Raw genomic sequence first — 27,368 nt, 5'->3', positions numbered from 1 at the left:
GTGGCGGTGTATCGATCGAGTGATCCCTTTTATAGGGAGCCTCGATCGATGACGTCAGACCTACAGCCACACCCCCCTACAGTTGTAAACACACACTAGGTGAACCCTAACTCCTACAGCGCCCCCTGTGGTTAACTCCCAAACTGCAACTGTCATTTTCACAATAAACAATGCAATTTAAATGCATTTTTTGCTGGTCCCAAAAATGTGTCAAAATTATCCGAAGTGTCCGCCATAATGTCGCAGTCACGAAAAAAATCGCTGATCGCCGCCATTAGTAGTAAAAAAATAAACTATCCCCTATTTTGTAAACGCTATAAATTTTGCGCAAACCAATCGATAAACGCTTATTGCGATTTTTTTTTACCAAAAATAGGTAGAAGAATACGTATCGGCCTAAACCGAGGAAAACATTTTTTTAGATATGTTCTTGGGGGATATTTATTATAGCAAAAAGTAAAAAATATTTCATTTTTTTCAAAATTGTCGCTCTATTTTTGTTTATAGCGCAAAAAATAAAAACCGCAGAGGTGATCAAATACCACCAAAAGAAAGCTCTATTTGTGGGGAAAAAAGGACGCCAATTTTGTTTGGGAGCCATGTCGCACGACCGCGCAATTGTCTGTTAAAGCGACGCAGTGCCGAATTGTAAAAACCCCTTAGGCCATTTAGCAGCATATTGGTCCGGTCCTTAAGTGGTTAAGCTGTAAAAAAGGCTAAAAAAAGTGGCTGTAAAAACGTCCATGGAAATGAAGCCTAAAAATGAAAAAAATAAAAATCCCTTTTAGAAATATAATTTTCTTATCTTTCCAGCTGCCTATACCTTTTAGAGAATCCAGATAATCTTGCGCAGTTCTGGGTGTATCAGATGCCTGGTGTCCCGGTCTGTGCTTTGGGCTGTGGTTCCATCTGCCAGCCCCTACACCAATACAGTAGATCAATAGAATATCTTTTCCTTTACCGGGAGTTCTTTTTTTTTTTTTGAGACAGAGACATTTAAAACATTGTAAGCACCCATCTCACTGTTAAGCTGCCCATACCCTTTCAATTTTCACTCAATTTCAATCATTATTTATCCACTCGTAATCAGGCTTACAATTGCAAGTAATGGCCAGGCACTAAGCAATTTACCACTCAGGATTTTAAAGTTGAAAATGAACAACAAATTGACAGGGTCAATACAGTTTATTAAAAGATGGAATAAAAAATAAAATGGAAAAAAATAAATAAAAATACAGCAATTTTGTCAGAAGAGCTTTGTCTGCCATGTTCAATTGGAACAATTTAAATCTTATTTGCTTGCAGTCAGTTTATGGTCTTGATTGCTTTGTGATTGCAAGAAAACATGGAGCTGGAAGTTCTATATCTCAATCAATGTTCCCCCCCATGCATGGCCAGCTTTAGGGAAATCAGTCTCTGTCTGTGACTAGAACAGATTTCTCTCCAGATCTGTGTGTGGAGCAATTCCCAACGCTGTATGCCTTGCTCTGTTCCCCTTCTCACTCCACTGCGACTACCTTTAAGCTTGGTAAAGCTGAGTTTGCAGATTATGGTCATGACCGTATTTGCTCAATAAATGGTTTATTAAAGCTGCTGAGGGAGAAGGTAACAGCTAAAATATAATGGGGGAGGGGGGTTGGAGAACCACAGGGATGCTAGAACCAAAGAAGGACTAGCATGGGGATGCCATGCTGGATCAATATATACAGTATCTCACAAAAGTGAGTATACCCCTCAGATTTTTGTAAATATTTTATCTTTTTATGTGACAACATTGAAGAAATATCACTTTGTTACAATATAAAGTAGTGGGTGTAAAGCTTAACAGTGTAAATTTACTGTCATCTCAAAATAACAACACACAGCCATTAATATCTAAACCGCTGGCAACAAAAGTGAGTAAAGGTGAAAATGTCCAAATTGGACCCAAAGTGTCAATATTTTGTGTGGTCACCATTATTTTTCAGCACTGCCTTAACCCTCTTGGGCATTGGGTTCACCAGAGCTTCACAGGTTGCCACTTCCATTTCTTCATGACGACATTACAGAGCTGGTGGATGTTAGAGACCTTGCACTCCTCCACCCTCCATTTGAGGATGCCCCACAGATGCTCAATAAGGTTTAGGTCTGGAGACGGGCTTGGCCAGTCCATCACCTTTACCCTCAGCTTCTTTAGCAAGGCAGAGGTGTGTTTGGGGTTGTTATGTTGGAATACTGCTCTGCGGCCCAGTCACTGAAGGGAGTAGATCATGCTCTGCTTCAGTATGTCACAGCACATGCAGGCATTCATGGTTCCCTCAGTGAACTGTAGCTCACCAGTGCCAGGAGCACTCATGCAGCCCTAGACCATGACACTCCCACCACCATGCTTGACTATAGGCAAGACACTTGTCTTGGTACTCCTCGCCTGTTTGTGGCCACACACGCTTGACACCATCTGAACCAAAAAGGTTTATCTTAACCCCCCTGGCGGTATTCCCAGGTCAGGCTCGGGGTGGAATTTCAGGACCAAAGGCGGTAACCCCGAGCCAGACTCAGGACCGCCTCGCAGAGTCCACAGGCACAAGTTACTTACCTTGTCCCTGGATCCTGCGATGCCTCCCCACTGTGTGATTGGTGTCCTCCTCGCTCAATTCACAGTGCCGAGTGCTGCCGATCTCCGTTCCCTGCGACGTTACGACGCACAGGGGCGGAGATCGGCGCCAAATTTAAAAAAGTAAATAAACACAATACATTCAGTATACTGTAATCTTATAGATTACAGTACTGTATGTAAAAAAATACACACCCCCTTTGTCCCTAGTGGTCTGTCCAGTGTCCTACATGCACTTTTATATAATAAAAACTGTTCTTTCTGCCTGGAAACTGGAGATTGTCCATAGCAACCAAAAGTGTCTTTTTATGTCATTGGGGAAATTCGTCATCAAAAAATTAAAAGTAATAATTTTTATTATTATTATATTATTTGTTATAATTATTTATATTTATTTATTGTATTATAATTTATGATTTTGTGTTTCAAATTTTATTATACCCGGGATGTCTACTAGACTCTTGTTTGGACAGATTTAAGTGAGTTATTTCTAAGAATTACAGGCCTACAATATAAAACGCCAAATTTCCATGCAAAATAATGGTACCGCTTTCAGCACCTAAAATCTAAATTAATTATACCGCCAGTGAGGTTAAGGTCCGTACACAGGATCTGATATTCCAACAACAAGTGTGTGATGGACATATTTTGATGGAAAATCCGACCGTCTGTATGCTCCATCTTTTCCAATTTCCGACAACAAATGTTGGATGGTCATGCTCTCAAATCGTCCGACAACAAATGTGTTCTGTCGGATTATTCCATTGTGCTCACCATTTACACCTGAGACCTTGTAACACTAACAAGTCGACATTTTCACTAAGGCCCCTTTCACATGTGCAGACCGTATGTCCGCATTTTCATCCATCCCATCCATCCGGATGAAAACGGGACATACATTGGTCCCTATGTGATTGCGGGTGTCAGCGGATGACACTTACACCCGTAATCACCCACCTCCGCAAAGATCCGATTTTGCGGACGGAAGAAAACCCTATTTTTCTTCCGTCTGCTGAGCGCATCCGATGAACACGGACACACGGACACACGAAGAAAACAAAGAAAAAAAAACATTTAGAAGGGAAATCAAAGGAAAAGGTAAATGAACCAACAATGCACTAGCTTAAAGGAACCAATTTAGAAAATAAAAAACAAACCTTTACAACCCCTTTAATAACTGTGTGTTGAGTTATTTTGAGGGGACAGCAAATTTACACTGTTATACCACCAGATGTACACTCACTACTTTACATTGTAGCAAAGTGTAATTTCTTCAGTGTTGTCACATTAAAAGATAAGATACAATATTTACAAAAATGTGAGGGGTGTACTTTTGTGAGATATTGTGTGTATAATTATATATATTCACACACATACATACATTCACATGGATATGGATAAAATAAAAGGTGAAAAGTTTGAGTCTGGCCATCTAAAGTTATAGTAATAAATACTATGGATGGTTGATGGGCATGTGCAAATGACTATATTTGCTCAATATATCACCCTTAACCCCTGACCCCACTGTGTTGACCATGCCGGGAGGTCAGGCAGCAAACGGTTGAATGCTGAGATGACCTCAAACCCATGTCCAACCCAAACTCAAATCTTACTGGTAAGTTACTTGAAATGTAATCAAAATGGCACTAGACTGTGTATTTGCATATTTGTTTGATTGTGGTACAAATAACAGATAGTCTCCTTTGTGGCACTCTTGAAAACACTGCATAATGGCTCTGCGTTATATATAAAAATAAAAGTAATTAAGTAGCATCATTCACAAAGTAAGTAATGAAGCGCCAAATAGAAAGATGATCATACTACCATTTGTGCAGAGAGCGTGCACAATTCCGGTCTGCTCTAATGCAATTGATAGGAACCTATCAGCTTTTTTGTATAATCAAAAAAAGGTCCCAGGAAAATTCATAAGATCCATCTCTTTAGTCTAATGCATGATAAGCGATTGATAAACAAAAGTCAAACCAAGTTATATAAACTGTAAAAAGAAAAGTTTGCTCAACATCCTAGATATGCCTTTTTTGCCTTGAAAAAACTAGGTATATGTTTATACATGTCAACAAGCTTTCAATGAATTGCTTGTATGATAAATCCTCACAGTGATCTGTTTAGAACAAAAAAAAAAATCTCAGTATTTCATCAAATGTAACTCTATTTTACCTTGTTTTTTTTTTTTATTAGTATAAATTTCACAAAAAAAAAACATTTAGTCGTACCTTCTTACTTTTTTCAGTATTCCTAAAAATAACAAAATCTATGAAAATGCACAAATTACAAGTGTAAGAAAGGAAAATGCAGAACAAAGAAGACAGCGGCACAAGTCATTTACACAGATTGTTTAGGTAAGAAAAGTGGAACCAGGAGGGAGGGAGAGTGGAAGAAGTGCATATGATAGGTCTCTAGAGAATAGCAATAGTACTTGTTAGTAAATGCCCTGTTAGCATTACTAAACACATTTAAAGAGCAGAGGTAACAGTAGGAGCTGGGAGGGGGGAGTACAGGCCCAGATGTAATAGCCTTGGAAGGTCTGGAGAGACTCTGAAAACATATATAGATTTTTATCTACGGTCTCCCAACCTCACCTCCTGGTGGCCGACAAGAGACGTATGATGGTAGTTGTAAGATAGCAGTCGTTCAGTTCAACAGTTTTTGGCGGGATCAGGGGACAACCTTGTGACTATGCCAGTCAACATTTGTGAAGGGAAATAATGATCAAATGTAAGCAAACTTTATTTAGTGAATATTGTAACCCCCAAAAAAGCAGCACCAGATGCATCTGTGTTTATACTCTCGTAGGTGGATTCAGAAAGACTTAGGCTGGCGTATCAGTAGATACGCCAGCCTAAGTCTGAATCTGCGTCAACGCAAATTTAAGCGTATTCTGGTAACCAGATAGGGTTAAATTAGGCTCAGATCCGAGCGGCGTAAGTGTCTTACACCGTCGTATCCTAAAGTGTACTTTTTAGGCTGACCGCTAGGTGGCGCTTCCATTGCGGTCGGCCTAGAATATGTAAATGAGTAGATACGCCGATTCACAAACGTACACTTGCCCGACGCAGTAAAGATACGCCGTTTACGTAACGCACTTTCAGGCCTAAAGTTATTCCATCAAATAGCTGGAATAGTAATGTTATGTATGGCCGTCGTTCCCGCGTCGAAATTTGAACATTTTGCGTAAGTCGTCCGTGAATAGGGCTGGATGCAATTTACGTCCACGTTAAAACCAATACGACCGTGCGGCGTACTTTGCCGCAATGCACACTGGGATATGTACACGGACGGCGCATGCACCGTTCGGAAAATACGTCAATCACGTCAGGTCACCCCCCATTAACATAAAACACACCCCCTCAGCCGAATTTGAATTAGCCGCGCTTACGCACGCCCGATTTACGCTACGCCGCCGTAACTAAGCAGGCAAGTATTTTGTGAATCATGTACTTGCCTCGCTAACTTACGGCGGCGTAGTGTAAACACGATACACTACGCCGCCGCAAAGTTAGGGCGGTCTATGTGAATCTAGCTATCTTCTATGTACCACTACAAGATCTGAGCCAGTATGCTCAGGCAAACCAAGTGTTCATGTTAATGCCAGAAGCTGGTCCTGGAGACACTTAAAAAAAATTGTAAAATGTTATTAAGAGACAATAAAGACAATAATAATTTTATTCTAAACCCAAATTAGGTCTATTGAGGAGATCTTTAAAACTCAATTCTGACCATTTTTTTAGTCTAAAGGATGGTACACACAGTCCAAATATCACCCAGTATCGCCAGTTAAAGGGGTTGTAAAGGTAAATGTTTTTTCACCTTAATGCATCCTATGCATTAAAGCGGTTGTAAACTCTGACAATGATATCCATTTAAGCAATATATCAATCAAGTTAGTTATTTTGCATTACAATGCTACTAATGATATGCTCCAAAAGTGTTCTTACTTTTACAAATAAAGTGACTTGTGCATGCTCCCGCATGTTCCCAGCCGCCGCCATCACAACTATGGTCCTTCCGTGTTGGTGCGGTGCTTTATTTCTGCCCTCAGTAGGTTTAACAGGACATAATCTCGCGCATGCGCATTACCGCCGAATCCACGCCTCGTTTTTGTGTCCGGTCACTATGGAAACATTCTCCAGCGAATAGGTGCCGATCCTGTTGCTGCCTTACGTCAGAAGGGAAATGAGTCTCGCGGGATCTCGGGCCGATGCCAGCAGTAGGAAGTGACGTGCCCGGCATAGACGGAGCATTTTTCCGGCCAGGTCTGTTGCTGGCCGGAAAGATAGTTCTTACAGCGCTTGCGCAGACAAAGTAAAACAGCGATTACTCACTAAGGAAGCAGGTAAGAGAAAAATGAAAAATTCCAAATTATACTATAGCCTGCTATTATTAATTCATTAAAAGTTATCAAAATGGGTATACAACCACTTTAAGGTGAAAAAACATCCGACGGTACGGCCCCCCCCCCGAACCCCTGTTTTACTTACCTGACCCCTCGAAAAGTCCCGCGCGCGTCCATGTGATCCTCTTCAGTTCCCAGCCTGGCCGTTGATTGGCTAGGCTGGACGGATTGATAGCAGCGCAGCCATTGGCTGGCGCTGCTGTCAATCACAGCGGATGAAGTGGCGCGCCGGGGGGCGGGGCCAAGTAAAACAGTCGGCAGCTATGCCCGCCGCTGTATCACGGGAGCGCGCTCGCAAAAGCTTTCCACCATGCGAGCTTGCTCGCATGAAGGTGGAAAGCTTTTGCGAGGAGGAGCCCAGACAGCAGCCGAGGGACCCCAGAAGACCGGATTCGGGGACACTCTGTGCAAAACGAGCTGCACAGTGGAGGTAAGTATAACATGTTTGTTATTTAAAAAAAAATGATTTGCCTTTAGTGTTGCTTTAACATAAACTGGCTGACATTCAGCCAGTGTGTACAGTAGGGATGAGCTGAACACCCCCCTGTTCGGTTCGCACCAGAACCTGCGAACACACTAAACATTTGTGTGAACTTTAGAACCCTATTAAAGTCTATGGGACTCGAACATTTGAAATCTAAAGTGCTAATTTTAAAGGCTAATATGCAAGTTATTGTCCTAAAAAGTGTTTGGGGACCCGGGTCCTGTCCCAGGGGACATGTATCAATGCAAAAGAAAGTTTTAAAAAGGGCAGTTTTTTCGGGAGCAGTGAATTTAATAATGCTTAAAGTGAAACAATAAAAGTGAAATATTCCTTTAAATTTCGTACCTGGGGGGGGGGGTGTAAAGTAATCATGTGAAATAGCGCATGTTTCTCATACTTAGAACTGTCACTGCACAAAGTGTCATTTCTGAAAGGAAAAAAAGTCTTTTAAAACCGGACTTGCGGCTATAATGAATTGTCGGCTCCCGGCAATTCAGAGATGATTCATTCATAAAAAAAAAAAATTGCGTGGGGGCCCCCCAAATTCCATTACCAGGCCCTTCAGGTCTGGAATGGATATTAAGGGGAACCCCTTACATCAGGCAATAAACCGTTTGGGCAACGTGAAAAGAAATGTCAGAAGACAGGATTCAGGCTTTAGGTTTAGTTTGGACTTTTTTTGGAAAGCTTACTTCAGAAGTGTATAAACCAACTGATACCCACCAGTCCAGTTTCTTTTAATGTTGGGGTATTCCCATTATATATGTAAATAGGTACTCAGGATCAGACATTCCCTAAAGCAGAGGGTCTCCAAACCTTTCAGTACGAGGACCACATCATATATTTTACCATATTCATGGGCCGCAAAAAAATATCACTTTTATAAATTGCATCAGTGTGCAATCAGTGTTGCACCTTAATTAAGGGTCCCCATCAGAGTCCTCCCTATTTTCAAGGCCCCCATCAGAGCCCCCCTTACATCATGGACCCTATCAGAGTCCCCCTTACATCAGGATCCCCATCAGACTCCCCTTTACATCAGAACCGCCTTACATCAGGGTTCCCATCAGAGTCCCCCTTACATTAGGCTCTCTAGCAGAGTCCTCCTTACAACAAGGTCCCCATCAGAGTCTCCCCTTACTTTTGAGTCCCCAGCAGAGTTCCCCTTACATTGGGACCCCCAGCAGAATCCCTCTTTTATCAGTGTCTCCATCAAAACTCTCCCTATTTTCAGGATCCCCACCAGAGTCCCCCTTACATTGGAGACCCCTTACATCAGGAATCCTAGCAGAGTCCTCCCTTACTTCAAGGCCCCCATCAGAGCCCCCCTTACATCAGGGTCCCCATCAGAGCCCCCCTTACATCAGGGTCCACATCAGAGTTCACCTTACATCAGGGTCTCCATCAGAGTACCCCTTGCATCAGGGCACCCATCAGACTCCCCTTCCCATCAGAGCCCCCTTACGTCAGGATCCCTATGAGAGTCCCCCTTACTCCAGGGCCCCCATCAGAGCCCCCTTACATCAGGATCCCTATCAAAGTTTTGCTTACACGAGGGTCCCCTCCAGAGTCTCCTCTTACTTCAGGGTCCCCATCAGAGTCCCCCTTACATCAGGGTCCCCATCAGACTCCCCTTACATCAGAACTAACTTGCATTATGGTCCCTTTCAGAGTCTCGCCTAATTCAGGGTCCCTATTGGAGTTCCCCTTACATCAGGCTTTCTAGCAGAGTCCTCCTTACATCAAGGTCCCATCAGAACCTCCCCTTACTTTAGGGTCCTCATCAGAGTTCCGCTTAAATTATGGTCCCCACCAGAATCCTTCTTACATCAGTGTCCCCATCAGAGTCTCTCTTATTTTAAGGGTCCCCATTGGACCCCCCTTACATCAGGATCAGAGTCCCCAGCAGAGTTCCCCTTACATTGGGATCCCCAGCAGAATCCTTATTTTATCAGCGCCTCCATCAAAGCTCTCCCTATTTTCAGGGTCCCCATGAGAGCCCCCCTTATATTGGAGACCCCTTACATCAGGAACCCCTAGCAGAGTCCCCCCTTACTTACTTCAAGGCCCCCATCAGAGTCCCCCTTACATCAGGGTCCCCATCAGAGTCCCCCTTACATCAGGGTCCCCATCAGAGTTCCCCTTACATCAGGCTTTCTAACAGAGTTCTCCTTACATCAAACTCCCCATCAAAGTTCCCCTTACTTCAGGGAATCTCATGAGAGTCCACCTTATCTCAGAGTCCCTATAAGAATGTCTCCTACTTCTGGGTCCCAACAGTGACAAATTCTGACAAGTAGTAAATGTCACAAGGAGCCTCCAGTGAGAAGACTAGAGATGTATTTTGCAATGCCATTTAGTTCTGTGTAGAGACAAGCCCCAAACCCCCCCCCCCCCCCCCCCGTTAGCCGTAGCTGGTCGCCAATCAATAGATACCCATTGGGCTGGCAGCAGAGAGGAGTCGGCGTGGGCAGTTGGCACTGGTAGCTCCTCACACTGAATATTGGAAGTAGAAGGCATCTCCCTTGGCATGGCACCACGTTTGATGGTTGCACCAGTGCGGTCTCCGGGGGATCGGGCATGACGAAGTGAAATGCTGAGAAGAGCTGTATGTCAGAGACAAGTAGAGGAAGGAAGGGGTGGAGGTGATGAGGAGGATAGTAAAGTGACAGAGGGCGGCACGTGGCACACAACAGAGTGGGCAGGCTGGCACTGGATCGGTGAGGATCTCTCCGGGATCATAGAAGGGGGGTGGTCTCTGGAATAAGGAGGGGATCTAATAGGAGAGAACGCTGCTAGTCCGGGCACTGACTGTCTGCCAGGCGGCGGCTGACTGCTCCGCTCTCCGCAAACTTTTCACTGCAATGGCAGCCAAACTTTCCCAGCACCGCTCCATCCGATGACCGAGAGTCCACCTACCTCCTACAGGGACCATGGCAGTGGGAGCACAGCCCCAGACAGACAATGGCCGGGTGCCATCCTTGTCCCTGGCACCCGTCTCCGGCCAGGACAGCGGCATGGAGTTCGTGGCACTGACAGCCGTACAGACTGACAGCGGCAGCCCCCGGCGCCTAGGGCTCCTCGGCACCCCTCTACCGGGTCCCCCGCGGAGCTCCGCATCCCACAAGAAGTACCGCCGGCTGCAGAACTATCTCTACAACGTGCTGGAGAGACCCCGGGGATGGGCCTTTGTTTACCATGTCTTCATGTAAGTACCCATGCCACAGGGTAGGCTCACATGTGTCACCACACACTATACAATCTCATTGTACAATCTGCTGCAGGCTCACCAGACACTATACAATCTCTGTACAATGTGCTTTAGGCTCAACACACACTATACAATCTCATTGTACAATCTGCTTTAGGCTCAACAGACACTATGCAATCTCTGTACAATCTGCTACAGGCTCACCAGACACTGTACAATCTCTGTACAATCTGCTACAGGCCCTCCAGACACTATACAATCTCTGTACAAGTTGCTCACCAGACACTATACAATCTCATTGTACAATCTGCTTTAGGCTCAACAGACACTATGCAATCTCTGTACAATCTGCTACAGGCTCACCAGACACTATACAATCTCTGTACAATATGCTTACCAGACAATATACAATCGCATTGTACAATCTGCTTTAGGCTCAGCAGACACTATACAAAATCATTGTACAATTTGCTGCATGTTCACCAGATACTATATAATCACACTGTACAACATGCTTTAGGTTCACCAGACACCAGACAGTCTCATTGTGCAACCTGCTTTATGCTACCAAGACACTATAACATCTCATTATACAATCTGCTTTAGACTCACTAGTCACTATACAATCGCATTGTACAACCTGCTCACCAGACACTATAAAATCTCATTATACAATCTGCTTTAGACTCACTAGTCACTATACAATCGCATTGTACAACCTGCTCACCAGACACTAAACAATCTCATTTTACAATCTGCTTTAAGACTCACCAGACAGTACACAATCTCTTTGTACAATCCTGCTTTAAGCTCACCAGACTCTATACAATATCATTGTACAGTCTGCTTTAGGCTCACCAGACACCATACGATCTTATTGTACAATCTGACTATAAACAATCTCTTTGTACAATCTGCTTTAGGCTCACCAGGCTCTATACAGTACTATCGTACAATCTGCTTTAGGCTCACCAGACTCTATACAGTAACATTGTACAATCTGCTTTAGGCTCACCAGACTCTATACAGTAACATCGTACAATCTGCTTTAGGCTCACCAGGCTCTATACAGTACTATCGTACAATGTGCTTTAGGCTCACCAGACTCTATACAGTACCATCGTACAGTCTGCTTTAGGCTCACCAGACTCTATACAGTACCATCGTACAGTCTGCGTTAGGCTCACCAGACTCTATACAGTGCCATCGTACAGTCTGCTTTAGGCTCACCAGGCTCTATACAGTACCATCGTACAATCTGCTCTAGGCTCACCACACTCTATACAGTACCATCGTACAGTCTGCTTTAGGCTCACCAGACTCTATACAGTACCACTCTATACAGTACCATCGTACAGTCTGCTTTAGGCTCACCAGACTCTATACAGTACCACTCTATACAGTACCATCGTACAGTCTGCTTTAGGCTCACCAGACTCTATACAGTACCATCGTACAGTCTGCTTTAGGCTCACCAGACTCTATACAGTACCATCGTACAATCTGCTTTAGGCTCACCAGACTCTATACAGTACTATCGTACAATCTGCTTTAGGCTCACCAGACTCTATACAGTACTATTTTACAATCTGCTTTAGGCTCACCAGGCTCTATACAGTACCATCGTACAATCTGCTTTAGGCTCACCAGACTCTATACATTAACATCGTACAATCTTCTTTAGGCTCACCAGACTCTATACAGTAACATCGTACAATCTGCTTTAGGCTCACCAGACTCTATACAGTAACATCGTACAATCTGCTTTAGGCTCACCAGACTCTTTACAGTAACATCGTACAATCTGCTTTAGGCTCACCAGACTCTTTACAGTAACATCGTACAATCTTCTTTAGGCTCACCAGACTCTATACAGTAACATCGTACAATCTGCTTTAGGCTCACCAGACTCTTTACAGTAACATCGTACAATCTGCTTTAGGCTCACCAGACTCTATACAGTACTATGGTACAGTCTGCTTTAGGCTCACCAGGCGCTATACAGTACTATCGTACAATGTGCTCACCACACTCAATACAATTTCATTGGAAACAAACGAAATGCATTGTTTAGGTCCATCCTCACATTGCATCCTTTTGGGAGACTGTACAAAGATTGTACAATCTGATTATAAAGTGCATGGCCAACTTTAAATCTATCATCAACTACTTTGTGCAAGGACCTGCCTGATTTAAACTGAATAGGTTGTTTAGGTTTGTCCTCAGATCACATTGTTTTGTTAAATCTAACTGAGATTGTACAACGCATGGGCAGCTTTGAGGTGACCATACATTGTCCGTTCTGATTGTACAATCTCCTTTGGATCTACCAACAACTATGTAGTATGAGGAAAGTCTCATTGGCTACAAATTGAAAGTATTGTTTAGGTTCGTCTTCATATAGTGTACATATATTGGAGAGTCCATAGTATATGATCAGCTGTAGTCTGATGTCAGAGGGGTGACTTAGGTAGCAATCCTGCCTCTGGCGATTTTGTTAAATTCTAGCAGCAGGATTACTGAAAGATTGTCCATTTGTCCCTATGGAATCACTCCCTCTGTAGCTCCATCAGTACTTTTTTATTATTATTTTTTGGTATTATTATTATTATTAGTGTTTGTTATTGTTATTATTGTTATTACTATATATTTTCTATAGCGCCAACAGTTTGCACAGCACTTTACAAACGAAAAGGAGAAGGCACAGTTACAATACAAGAGGGTAAGGAGGGCCCTGCTCTTGAGAGCTTACAATCTAAATGGAGAGGCAACCGATAAAAAAAGGTGATGGAGATACAGCAGCATTCAGGCCAGCGACATCTGGTTGTGTCTGGCTACAGATCGAGTGATTCCATAGGGACAGACAGGCAGCCTCCTTAGCAATCCTGCTGCTGGTAATTTGCCTCTAACGGCAGAATCATCCACCTGACATCAGCCTTAGAGCAGTGTGCACTGGTAACTCCTATACACTCCAATCTATAACACAGAGCTGTCTATCTATCACTGCATAAGTAGGTACACAACTATTTCTAGATGTCCCTTCCTTATTTTATACAGCACAATTATCCTCATGTTCCAGGAGAAGGGAAAAGAGTTTGTAAAAAAAAAAAGAACGATGTTCCCTTAAGAACCACAGATGCTCTGCAAGTAAAGGGGTCAATGTAAATGTGATTATTGTACTATTTCTGCCGTGCAGAATCTACCGATGGGTTTCTGAAAATCTGTCTGCCTGGGTCTCTGGGATCTGTAATGTTGCCAGTGTTACCATGGCACTTACTAGTGCAGTCAGTGTTTAGATTTTTTTTTTTTCATGATATATGCTATTTATTATTCAGACAAAGGATAAAGGAAGTCATTAATATTAATGCCCTAGTTTGAATACTTTCATATATGACATTTGTAAAAGTCAGTTGTTTAGCTTAAGGATCTTTAATAATGCCGTAGTAAAGCCTGTTTTGGGATTTGTGAAATTTTGGCACTTATGACGGAGTGCTCCTTCCTTTCTGCCTGAAAGTGAACAATACTGCTCTAAAGCAGCCATTCTCAGCCAGTGTTCTGCGGAACCCTAGGGTCCTCCAGAGGATGATAGAGGTTCCTAGAGCTGTGACTTATTGACTTCCCATCTGATGGTGCCTTCATAGATCCAGGTCTATCATCACTGCAGAGCTAATGAAACTGATGAGCTTTTAAGCGGTCTCTAACGGTGGGATTCTAACCATCACACTAAGGGGGGCATTCTTCCCAATGGCCACCAATGTAAAGGGCATTTTCCTAATGACCGCTATTGAACCAATGTTAGCAGACATTCCCTAAAACCTGAAAATTATTTTTTAAGAGTTCCTTTTCGGTAAAAAAAAAAAAAAAGGTTGAGAAAGACTGCCGCAATGTAATCTGTGCAAAAGTATGATCCACGGAAACAATAACAAGTCATCACAACTATCAATAGCAGCCTTTCTCAACCAGGGTTTTGTGAAAGGCTAGGGTTTCTCCAGAGGTTGCTGGGGGTTTCTTGATCAATGAGTAACTTCTGCACCTCAGATAAGTTCCTACTGACATAAATGATCAGTATGAGGGTTCTTTGGAAGCCTAGGGTTCCTCCAGAGGTTGCTGGGGGTTTCTTGATCAATGAGTAACTTCTGCACCTCAGATAAGTTCCCACTGACATAAATGATCAGGTTCTTTGGAAGCCTAGGGTTCCTCCAGAGGTTGCTGGGGGTTTCTTGATCAATGAGTAACTTCTGCACCTCAGATAAGTTCCTACTGACATAAATGATCAGTATGAGGGTTCTTTGGAAGCCTAGGGTTCCTCCAGAGGTTGCTGGGGGTTTCTTGATCAATGAGTAACTTCTGCACCTCAGATAAGTTCCCACTGACATAAATGATCAGTATGAGGGTTCTTTGGAAGCCTAGGGTTCCTCCAGAGGTTGCTGGGGGTTTCTTGATCAATGAGTAACTTCTGCACCTCAGATAGGTTCCCACTGACATAAATGATCAGTATGAGGGTTCTTTGGAAGCCTAGGGTTCCTCCAGAGGTTGCTGGGGGTTTCTTGATCAATGAGTAACTTCTGCACCTCAGATAAGTTCCCACTGACATAAATGATCAGTATGAGGGTTCTTTGGAAGCCTAGGGTTTCGCCAGAGGTTGCTGGGGGTTTCTTGATTCATAAGTAACTACTGCATCTCAGATAAGTTCCCACTGACATAAATGATCAGTATGAGGGGGATTTTTTTCACTGACCACAAATGTAAGGAGCATTCCACCTACTGGTAATTTACCATGAGCTGTAGATATAGTCATTATTAGCAGGGGTTCCCCAAGACAGGAATGTTATTTTAGGGGTTCCTCTATGTTAAAAATGTTGAGAAAGTCTGTCTTAATACATTCTGTGCAAAGGTATGCAGTGACCGACAGAAACAATCACAGGCTAACTTCTTTAGCTGTCTACACCACAGCCTTTCTCAACCAGGGTTCTTTGGAAGCCTAGGGTTCCTCCAGAGGTTGCTGGGGGTTCCTTCTGCCTCTCCGATAAGATCTCACTGACGTAAGTTATTGTTTTTGTTATCTATATGAGGGAGATTCTTCCCACTGACCACAAATGTAAGGAGCATTCTTCCCACTGAAGATTTGTCATACCATGTGCTGTAGACGTAGTAATTATTAGAATGGGTTGCGTGACTCCAGAACAGTATTACAAGGGTCCCTTTCTGGTAAAAAGGTTGAGAAAGGCTGGTCTAAACTAAGCAAAGTGGTTGCTCATTGGTTGCTGTGGTTAATAACAAATCATTTTCATTTACATTTTTTCAAACAAACCATTTTGAAAATGTTATACCTATCTTAGTAGTACTTTCATTGTACAACACTAGGAAATAGGATGATTGAAATTAAGTGCCATAGAAAGAAAAACCTTAAGAAAAAAAGTTCATATATTAGCATTTTTTTTAATTTTTTTTTGTAGTAGCTGAACTGCTGTCCGGACCACCATAATTGTTTTGTGTCTATAGATGTCCTGATGTGAAATTACTGAGAGCCAGGGGAATGATGTGTCTGGTATCCCCCGACACACAAATCTTAATATTTGAATTATGCTACATCTATCATTTTATTAAACCGATGCATTAATAAATTAAATCACATTCACTTATGTGGAGTTTTTCTATATCTGCATTGGGTTTGTTGTGTTTTGGATTAAACTGCAAATAGAGCTTAGCAGAACAAGTATATGTATATATCATTTTTATTTGTTTAATTTTTGCAACTACCTGTGTTTACTTTCATTGTACAAAGTTGTTACAATACTATTATACTATGATTTATTTATTGACTGGATATTTTGTCACGCTTGAATATTGTAATGCTTTGACTTTCTGCTTTAGGCTGCATTCACACCTGAGCGTTTTGTCGCCTGAAGCGCGTAGCTCAAAAACGCTAGAGGGGAAAAAATGTATTACTGTCTATGGAGATGGTTCACATCTCCACTCCAAAACGCCTGAAGCCAAACGCCTAAAGGTCAAACAAGTTCCGGACCCTTTTTTGTCGTGCGAATCGCGCGGTTTGGGCGTTTTTGAGCGTTTCTATTTCCCATAGAAAGTAATGGAAACGCTCGATTCAAGCGACTAGCGCGACAACGAGCGTTTGCTACGGGCGTTTTGTCGCTTTAATCAATAGAACATTTCACCCAGGCAGAAGATAAAAAAAATCTACCAACATAGCAACAAGTGATGAAAAGATGATAATTTTTCCTATTGGCTAAAATAAAAAACGTAGAAGTACAAAAACGTCGGACGACGCTGTATGCAAACGCGCAAATAAGCATGAATACGCGCGACAAAACGCCGGAAAAAAACACCGGAAAAAGTGCGTTCGGTCGTTTTTGTCGCGCGTATTCATGCTTATTTGCGCGTTTGCATACAGCGTCGTCCGACGTTTTTGTACTTTGACAGTTTTTATTTTAGCCAATAGGAAAAATTATCATCTTTTCATCACTTGTTGCTATGTTGGTGGATTTTTTTTATCTTCTGCCTGGGTGAAATGTTCTATTGATTAAAGCGATAAAAGGCCCGTAGCAAACGCTCGTTGTCGCGCTAGTTGCTTGAATCAAGCGTTTCCATTACTTTCTATGGGAAATAGAAACGCTCAAAAACGCCCAAACCGCCCTATTCGCGCGACAAAAAAGGGTCCGGAACTTGTTTGAGCTTCAGGCGTTCAGCGTCAGGCGTTTTGGAGTGGAGATGTGAACCATCTCCATAGGGAATAATGTATTTTTTCCCCTCTAGCGTTTTTGAGCGTCGCGCTTCAGGCGACAAAACGCTCAGGTGTGAATGCAGCCTAAAGGACCCAGTTTAACCCTACAGTTGTGATGTGTATCAGAGTAGTAGCCCATATCAGCTCTGCCCCCACCTCCACCAGTAACAAGACCTTTATTTGCAAGATTATAGCATTGTGGTTCCCTGGTTTAGAGTCATGCTCTCTTGTGACATACATAAATAGACTGTGCTTGGTCAAACTAGCCAGTGATCCCATCATAAAAAATGACAGGAATGTTTTCGAATGTCCCAAAGGCTGTAGCGAAGGGATGCAAAAATCAGCAACCCTGCTCATTATTTTGGTGCTGATTTAGGAAACCTGGGGCAGTAAGAGTGGGGTTGATGACCGCAACTACCAATCACATTTTAGCTGTCATTTTGTTAGTGCAGAAATTACTGCGATGGGCACTAAGTCTACCTCTTAGGCCTCGTACACACGATAGGTTAAACAGAGGACAACGGTCTGATGGACCGTTTTCATCGGTCAAAACCGATCGTGTGTGGGCCCCATAGGTTATTTAACCATAGGTTAAAAAAAAGCCAACTTGCTTTAAATTTAACCGATGGATTCCAAACCGATGGGGAAAAAAACGATCGTTAGTAGGCACAACCTTTGGTTAAAAATCCACACATGCTCAGAATCAAATCGACGCATGCTTGGAAGCATTGAACTTCGTTTTTTCAGCACGTCGTTGTGTTTTACGTCACCGCGTTCTGACACGATCAGTTTTTTAACCGATGGTGTGTAGGTGCGACGGACCATCAGTCAGCTTCATCGGTTAACCGATGAAAACGGTCCATCAGTCTACAACGGTCCATCAGTCTACAGCTCTCTTGTATTGTGAAAAATGGAATGAGAGCATAGCTATAACTATACATATTAGGTGCATTGTGTAACAGGAAAGGATATACAGTAAAACCTTGGTTTACAAGTAACTTGGTTTGAAAAAATAAATAAAAATTCTTTGATTTACAAGTGCTTTGGATTACAAGCATGTTTCTGGAACGAATTATGCTCACAAACCAAGGTTTTACTGTACAATATTGATTTTACCGTATAACAGAATATACAGTATGTTAAAGAAGACATATTTACTATAGATGTGAAGGGCTACGCATGGCTTGACAAAAAATGCTGTGCATATTTGATGGGTTCATTCAGCGTAGACACCCCAAAATAAACTGTTCTGTCATATACCTTTATTATTAAACTTTATTAAAAAAACTTAAAAATCCATAAAATATATTATTGAGGCAACCACAGTCTAAATTCTTGCTTTTTGATAAATCTCAGTAAGACCATTCTTTTAAATAGCTTTCCTTTTTGCTACTCTTTTTGTACCCAGTTGCCAAGTGCCTTGCGATCGGCAGGACAGTCCCCTCATTTTACTAGTTCTCCTGTTACCCCATGTCCTACGGAATGTCCCACGAGGCAACGAGCAGCACCGCAACGCTATTTTGTTTATTACAGTAAAGTGTTGTCTCAGTGTTTTCAGGAACGTTGGCAGCTATGTTATTTTAGTTTGTTATAATTGCTGCCACCAGGCTTCTCACTTCCCCAACTGCACAGCCTCTTTATATATCGGTAGATCTCACCTACTTTGCTGAGCGGTGATAATTCTACACTCCATTGAAACTTTTTCATACAGTAAATGAGCAATCTGTCAATGTTTATATGATTGTTTGCATACAGTATCTAGGGTCTGTTCAGACCTTGAAGTCCTGGTGCAATGGATTAACGAATGTGCGTTTATATTCTTTTTGTGCGCATTACTGTGTTGTTGCGCTAAGGCAGCTTATTCAAACGATTGGGCTGGCAACACACCAAAGATATTAAAAAAACAGATATGCATTTTTTGGCAATGCAAAGTAGTGTAATAGTGCACATTGTGGTGTACAGTTTGTGTGCTCAGGAGCTGCATTGGGGTCCAACTCAAAATGAATAGCACTGCAAAATACTAGTACATGTAACCGTTTTGGAAAGGTATGAATGGGCCGTAAACCCAAACTGGGTGACACTTCATTTGCTACAAAACTATATGTCATAAACTCGTTCATCTACATAATGTTTTTTTTTTTTTCATCCTTTTTTGCATCTCAGGGCTGCTGATCGCCTCAAGCCTCTTTGCAGCCATATCATGTCTACACACAGTGGCCCAGATTCAGAGAGCAATTGCATCTGCGTAACAATAGTTACGCAGCGCAATTGCTTACTTGCCCCGGCGTAATGAGTTCTCCTGATTCAGAGAGCTCGTTACGCCGACTGCAGCCTAAGATATGCGTGGCATAAGGCTCTTATGCCCTCATATCTTAGGCTGCATTCTTACGTTGGCCGCTAGGTGGCGTTCCCGTTGTGGTCAGCGTATAGTATGCAAATTGCATACTAACGCCGATTCACACCCTTACGCGAGCCCTGCGTACGCAGTTTACGTCGTTTGCGTACGTCGGGGTTTCGCGTAAGGCTGCACATGCTAAAAGCAGGGGCAGCCAATGCTAAGGATACCCGTCGTTCCCGCGTCGCGAGGTTTGAAATTTACGTAGTTTGCGTAAGTGAATCGTGAATGGTGCTGGACGCCATTCACGTTCACTTTGAAGCAAATGACGTCCTTGCAACGTCATTTACCGCAATGCACGTCGGGAAAGTTTCCCGACGGAGCATGCGCTCTACGCTCGGCGTGGGAACGCGCCTAATTTAAATGATTCCCGCCCCCTACGGGATCATTTACATTAGGCGCCCTTACGCAGGGCATTTTTGAAGAGCGCCCACGCAAATTACGTGGCTACTGCTTCATGAATGAAGCGTAGCGCCAAAAATTTGCGTAGGCGCAGGGTAAAAAGGGTACACTGCGCCTCCGTAAGGAGCGCGCAGCTGTACCTGAATCTACCCCAGAGTGTATGGGGTCTAAGACAAACTTTGCAAAGTGTCTAAGGCCTGGTTCACACCTATGCATTTTTTTAGCACGTTTTCAGTTTTGCAGAAACACACTACAGTCCATTTAACATGGTTTCCTATGGATGTAGTTCACATCTGTGCATTTTATGGAAAGGGCCAAGGACTTGATTTTTTTGGTTCCATAGACTTTAATGGATGAAAAGCATGTATTGAAAAACGCAAAATGCACCTGCAATATGCAAACTGCAGCCTGCATAGATGTGAATCAGTCCTTATGCAGTTTGCGGTATGCATATTGCAGTTGAAATTCGTGTTTTTCAAAATACGCTTTTAAAAGCATGAAAAAAGAAAAGAAAAAATGCATTTATAACTTTTTTTTTATCTATACAAAAATGTTTTGCCCATTCATTTCTATTTTAAACTGAATGGGTTGTTTTACAAGGTGATCGTTTACAATCATTTTAAACAGACATGCACTCAAATGTTGACATAAAGCTATGTTCCCAGTCTTTCTTGGAAGAATCTAAAAAGATCTGAGGAGGATCAGTTAATTAGCACTGAGTATTTCTGCCAGCAGGGGGCACATGGCCTTTTGGTTGTGAGCAGCACTGAAGGGAACTTTCATCTTCTTCAACAAAGGCCAACATTTCAACACTTCTGCTACTCTTTGGCCCAGATTCTTAAACGAGATACGACGGCGTATCTCCAGATACGCCGTCGTATCTCTAAGTTGCGCGGTTGTATCTATGCACCTGATTCTTAGAATCAGTTATGCATAGATTTCCCTTAGATCCGACAGGCGTAACTGTGTTACACCGTCATATCGTAAATGCATACTTACGCTGGCCGCTAGGTGGCGCTTCCGTCGAATTCCGCGTTGAGTATGCAAATTAGGTAGATATGCGAATTCCCAAACGTACGCCCGGCCGACGCAATAACGTTTACGTTAGGCTTTTCCCGGCGTATAGTTACCCCTGCTATATGGTGGCATAAGTGCGGCGTAACAATGTTAAGTATGGCCGTCGTTCCCGCGTTGAAATTTGAAAAAGTTACGTCGTTTGCGTAAGTCGTCCGTGAATGGGGCGTCGTTTGCGTAAGTCGTCCTTGCGGCGTACTTTGGAGCAATGCACACTGGGAAATTCCACTGACGGCGCATGCGCCGTTCAGGAAAAACGTCAATCACGCCGGGTCACAGTACATTTACATAAAACACGCCCCCCTGATCCAAATTTGAATGAGGCGGGCTTACGCCGGCCGATTTACGATACGCCGCCGCAACTTACGGAGCAACGTGGAATTTTTCTTTAAGTTAATTGAGCATAGGACCACATAAGCCCTTCTTACCTTCATTGGTGTGCGCAGCCTATTGCATTAGAGTGTGCACCCCAAAGCACAAACACACATTCATTTCTCTGCAGCCTCAGCTACACGAGACAGTGAATGAATGGGAAGTGCTCTGTGCTGAGCGGCTTCTTGTTCACTCACAAATTGAAGCATAGTTTACTATGCTTCAGTAATGAATAGGCACAGTGAGTGAGTGTGTTCACTGTGTTCATTTAGAAAAGGAAAGGGCCATATTTACTAGCCCCCTTTCCCCATTCTGAAACATATCCCTGCATTCACAAAGTTTACTGTGCTTCAGTTGTGAATGAACACAGTGAGTGAGTGTGGGTTCACTGTATTCATTTAGAAAATGATGGAGCCGGTAAATTACATATTTAATAGCCCCTTCCCCCCATTCCCCATTCTAAAACATCTCCCACAGCAGCCAGGAGGGAGGCCAGCAGCACTGTAGGGGAGGAGCGCTTCCTGATCATTTACAAATGGAAACATAGTAAACAAAGTCTACTATGCTTCAGTTATAAATGAACACAGTGAGTGAGCGAGTGTGTGTATTCATTTAGAAAAGGAAGGGACCGGTAAATTACATATTTACTAGCCTCTTCCCCAGTTCCCCATTTTGAAACATCCCCCTGCAGCAGTCAGAGGGGGTGAGAGGTGGGAGGCCAGCAGCACTGCAGGGGGAGTCGCAACACTGGGGGAAGCCTGGCCAGGAGGGGGAATCATCACCACATGGTGATTAGGGTGTGCCCAGGCACACCTGGCACACCCCCTGTGCACGCCTATGTTTACCTTCCTCATATTGGTCTGCAGAACATCCGGAGAAGATTCTTCTATTTATCATTTATTCTTATTTATTTATTAACAACATAAAGCAGATTCAAGTTTGTAGTGGAAAATACTGTCAGAGAGAGAGAGAGAGTATATGTGATAGATTGTTGTATATGTGATAGATTGTGAATAGTACGCACCATTCTCATGTTAGTAATGTTAATGATTAAGGCTCCATTAGACTGTGACTGCTGTAAGCCAATGGAAAGCATTACCAGAGGTCACAGAAGAGCTTCATGTCTACAATATAAATGCATGAGGCTAACAGCCTTATGGAGCACTTTGTTCATGTTATAATGCTTCTGAATTATGGCTAGTCAAATTGAAGAAAACCTATGATAAAAGGAATACATAGGCTGTCATTCCTAACCACCAAAACATACCTGATCGTCATGCTGACCCTAGATGACCCTGAATAAGGAGGTAGCATGTAATGCACGATCTTCCTAATAATTACAGATAAGTGACTTTAAAAGCAATGAGTTCAGAGGATCAGCATTATAACCGTATTTATCGGCGTATACCGCACACTTTTTTTGTCCAGAAAATCAGGGCAAAATCGTGGGTGCGCGGTATACGCCGATACCCGCTTTCCCGCCACGAGTTTTGAATACTGCCCCGACATATACCGAGCGCAGTACACTTGGGTATGGTCGGGCAGTCTCGGCTCCTTCCGCGCTCACGTCCTGGACGTACAGGACGTCAGCGTGAGAGTTGCCGAGCATTGCCAACAATACACGAGTGTACTGCGCTCTGTATATGTCGGCGCAGTATTCAAACTCGGCGCGGGAAACGAGCGGGGAGGACGCCCTAGAAGGACGCCGGACCCGACGAAGAGCACACCCGAAGCCGCAGACGGACGCCGGACCCGACGAAGAGGACACCAGAAGCCGCAGAAGGACGGCGGACCCGACGAAGAGGACACCCGAAGCCGCAGATGGACGCCGAACCCGACGAAGAGGACACCCGAAGCCGCAGAAGGACGCCGGACCCGACGAAGAGGACACCCGAAGCCGCAGACGGACGCCGGATCCGACGAAGAGGACAACCGAAGCCGCAGAAGGACGCCGGACCCGACGAAGAGCACACCCGAAGCCGCAGACGGACGCCGGACCCGACGAAGAGCACACCCGAAGCCGCAGACGGACGGCGGACCCGACGAAGAGGACACCCGAAGCCGCAGAAGGACGCTGGACCCGACGAAGAGGACACCCGAAGCAGCAGACGGACGCCGGACCCGACGAAGAGCACACCCGAAGCCTCAGACGGACGCCGGACCCGACGAAGAGGACACCCGAAGCCGCAGAAGGACCCCCGGACCCGACGAAGAGGACACCTGAAGCCGCAGATGAACGCCGGACTCGACGAGGCCGCCGATGGACGCCGCGCAAGACACCAAAACTGTAAGTACAAAAAAAAACTTTTTTCCACAGGATTCGGGGCAACTTTAGGGGTGCGCGGTATACGCGGGAGCGCGTTATACCGCGATAAATACGGTAAGTGCTAACATGCATGTGCTGCAACACAGGTGTAAAGCCAGCCTTAAACTCAAAAGATAGTCACTCCAATCCAGCATCAGACAGCAACTTTCAAGGGAAATGTTTGTTGGCATCAGAGAATAGAGACAATTATTCGTAAAAATGTTATAGTTTCCAATTGTAATTTTTTAGACACATTGGCTAGTTCTTGGATTTGGTCCAAGCCTAAACTTTACAATGTTTACAATATACCATAACAACACTAAAATCACCCTTTGTGGGAATGTAGCAGTCATAGCAATGTCTCCCTTCTGTCAGAGCACAGCTTATAGCAACTTTTGCTGGACGTGTGATAATCAGGCTTATGTCAGAACTGATGAGGAAAACAAATACACACAAGTAGTGTTATTACCCATAGCAAATCATCAGAATTCTTGTTTCACTTTCTTATAAGTGTAGCACTCTCTAGTGTGCTAGGTGAGTCATTTAGATTTTTGTCAGTGGAGGCAAATTTATGCAGGCTTGACTGGCAGCCAGGCCTGCTTGTTTTGTTTCCTGGGTTGGCAGAAATCCAGGGAGAGCTGGATGACTTACAGGCAGCATCACTGAGACCTCTCACTTGTTTCCAGAACATAATCTTCTGGAAAGAAAGGAGGAGAGGAGAGGTGGAGCTGCCTGGAGTATTCTGAGGGCCCTGACCAATCCCCAACTTGGATTGGCAGGGGGCAGGCCTCCTCAAATACTCTGGGCCAGCCCAGCTGGGGAGGAGTTGTTCAGGTGGAAGCTGGAGATGGTGTGTTAGGCTGTCATGGCCTTGGAAGGAGCTCCCCAGTCTGAGGGGGTGATCTTGGGCCTGGGGTCAGGTGCAGACAGGTGCTTCTTTAAGCCAAAGGAAGTGTCCTAGACAGTAGGCACTGGGAGCAAGAAGAGGACAGCAGGGAAACACTGCCAGGCAAGTCTCTAGGAGCAACAGAAAGTTGCAGCCAAGCGGGCTAGTGAGTGACACAGAGTTAGGAGGACTGGGAGGCATGCCTTAGAGAACTGGGATGGAGCAGTCTGGGATGGATGTAGAGCCAGTAAGGTTGACTGTGATGGCATGGGCAGTGAAAAGATGTGGTACTGGGATCAGTAGCCACGTGAGACAGCTAGCACTATAAGACTACCAGAGGCGGAACACAACTGCCAGCAGCCCCTTCGGGGGTACCTGATTCATTGCTATTGCCAACAACGCACACATTTTGGATACCCTTGTTTTTTTTAATCAGGTAAAGTTTTATTGAATCACACAAGTTAAATACAATTAGTTGCAAACATTTAGACCCCTTTCACACTGAGGGAGTTTTACAGGCACTATAGCGTTAAAAATAGCGCCTGCAATCTGCCCTCAAACAGCTGCACCATTCATTCCGTGTGAAAGCCTGAGGGCTTTCACACTGGAGCGTTGCGCTAGCAGGGCGGTAAAAAAAGTCCTGCTAGCCGCATCTTTGGAGCGGTGTGTTTACCGCTCCTCCACCGCTCCTGCCCATTGAAATCAATGGGACAGCGCGGCTATACCGCTGGCGCAGCAGCGCATTGCAGGCGTTTTTAACCCTTTCTCGGGCGCTAGCGGGCGTTAAAAGCACCCCGCTAGCGGCCAAAATGCGCCGCAAATCCGCCCATAGCGTCGGCGGTAAAAATAGCAGAAAAAGGATGGATGAGGTCACCTCTGTGCTCTCTCCTCCTGTTGGCTTGCTCCTTGTCAACTTGCATGCTTGCGGCACATCTGATTGGCCCACAGTGATGCCCCTCCCTCTCCTAATCTACTTTACAGAGGATTAGAAGAGACTGAAATCAAGGAAAATTCAGCTACTAGTTGCATTTAAAGTACATACTGGGGAGATTTAGTAAAATTGAAAAATCTGGTGTAGCTGTGCAGGATAGCCAATCAGCTTCTAACTTCAGCTTGTTTAACCACTTAAGCCCCGGACCATTTGGCTGACTAAAGACCAGAGCACTTTTTGCGATTTGGCACTGCGTCGCTTTAACTGACAATTGCGCGGTCGTGCGACGTGGCTCTCAAACAAAATTGATGTCCTGTTTTTCCCCACAAATAGAGCTTTCTTTTGGTGGTATTTGATCACCTCTGCAGGTTTTATTTTTTGCGCTATAAACAAAAATAGCGACAATTTAGAAAAAAAGCAATATTTTGTACTTTTTGCTATAATAAATATCCCAATTTTTTAAAAAAAATCTATGTTTTTCTCAGTTTAGGCCGATACGTATTCTTCTACATATTTTTGATAAAAAAAATCGCAATAAGCGTATATTGATAGGTTTGCGCGAAAGTTATAGTGTATAGGGGATAGTTTTATGGCATTTTTATTATTCTTTTTTTACTAGTAATGGCGGCGATCTGCGTTTTTTATCGTGACTGCGACTTTATGGCAGAACAATACAAATCTGACAGGCTAACGCGTTTCGAGGGACTTCCCTCTTCCTCAGAGCCAAAGCAACTGTGCCTTGCATTAACACTTAAATAGCCAAATGGCATGACTGTTGTCAGATTGGGGCACAAGCGCAGGAGGTTGTGTACTTGTTCTTGTATGGATCTAGATGAGCCCTAAACCTTTTTTCATTTAAATACATAACTTTTGTTTTTATTAGGGGAACAAAACCATCCACAGGTTAATGCAGCCCATCTGTTCACTGTCTGAATTAGGGAAAAAAGCCCGGTTGTGTGCCGTTTTGATCAAGGATATGAATATCTACCGTATTTATCGGCGTATACCGCGCACTATTTTGCCCTGAAAATCAGGGCAAAATCGTGGGTGCGCGGTATACGCCGATACCCGCTTTCCCGCGCTGAATTTGAATACTGCACCGGCATATACCGAGCACAGTACACTTGTGTATCTTCGGGCAGTTTCGGCGCCTCTGGACGTACAGGACGTCACCACGAGAGTAGCCGAGACTGCCCGACGATACACGAGTGTACTGCGCTCTGTATATGTCGGCGCAGTATTCAAACTCGGCGCGGGAAACGAGCGGGGAGGACGCGAGGACGCCGGACCCGACGAGGAGGACACCCAAAGCCGCAGACGTACGCCGGACCCGACGAGGCCGCCGATGGACGCCGCGGAAGACACCAAAACTGTAAGTACAAAAAAACGTTTTTTCACAGGAATCCGGGTCAAGTTTAGGGGTGCGGGCTATACGCGGGAGAGCTCTATACCGCGATAAATACGGTATATACCTAGCTGTCTTTTTTGGTGAGATATGTGACCCACTACAGTATAACAATACAAGCAGCTTTTTAAAAGCATATATCAGGAGTCTCTAA

General features: G+C 44.0%; 1 protein-coding gene across 2 annotated transcripts in view; it reads left to right on the top strand.

Annotated features, from left to right (window-relative positions):
* The first annotated feature begins 9,985 nt into the window (after window positions 1–9,985).
* KCNQ4 (potassium voltage-gated channel subfamily Q member 4) overlaps window positions 9,986–27,368 on the top strand; it is a 284,528-nt gene continuing 267,145 nt past the window's right edge. Inside the window, exon 1 of one of the 2 annotated variants that reach the window (XM_040337092.1) lies at window positions 9,986–10,699. In XM_040337092.1, the coding sequence (XP_040193026.1) occupies window positions 10,425–10,699 (275 nt within the window). In that variant the 5' untranslated portion in view covers window positions 9,986–10,424. The remainder of the gene's footprint in view (window positions 10,700–27,368) is intronic. The other variant, XM_040337091.1, reaches the window with a different exon arrangement.

The sequence above is a fragment of the Rana temporaria genome, chromosome 2 (genome assembly GCF_905171775.1).
Source record: "Rana temporaria chromosome 2, aRanTem1.1, whole genome shotgun sequence".
Classification (NCBI taxonomy): domain Eukaryota; kingdom Metazoa; phylum Chordata; class Amphibia; order Anura; family Ranidae; genus Rana; species Rana temporaria.
Note: the sequence above shows the minus strand (reverse complement) of the source record. Positions and strands in the feature narration are given on the sequence as shown.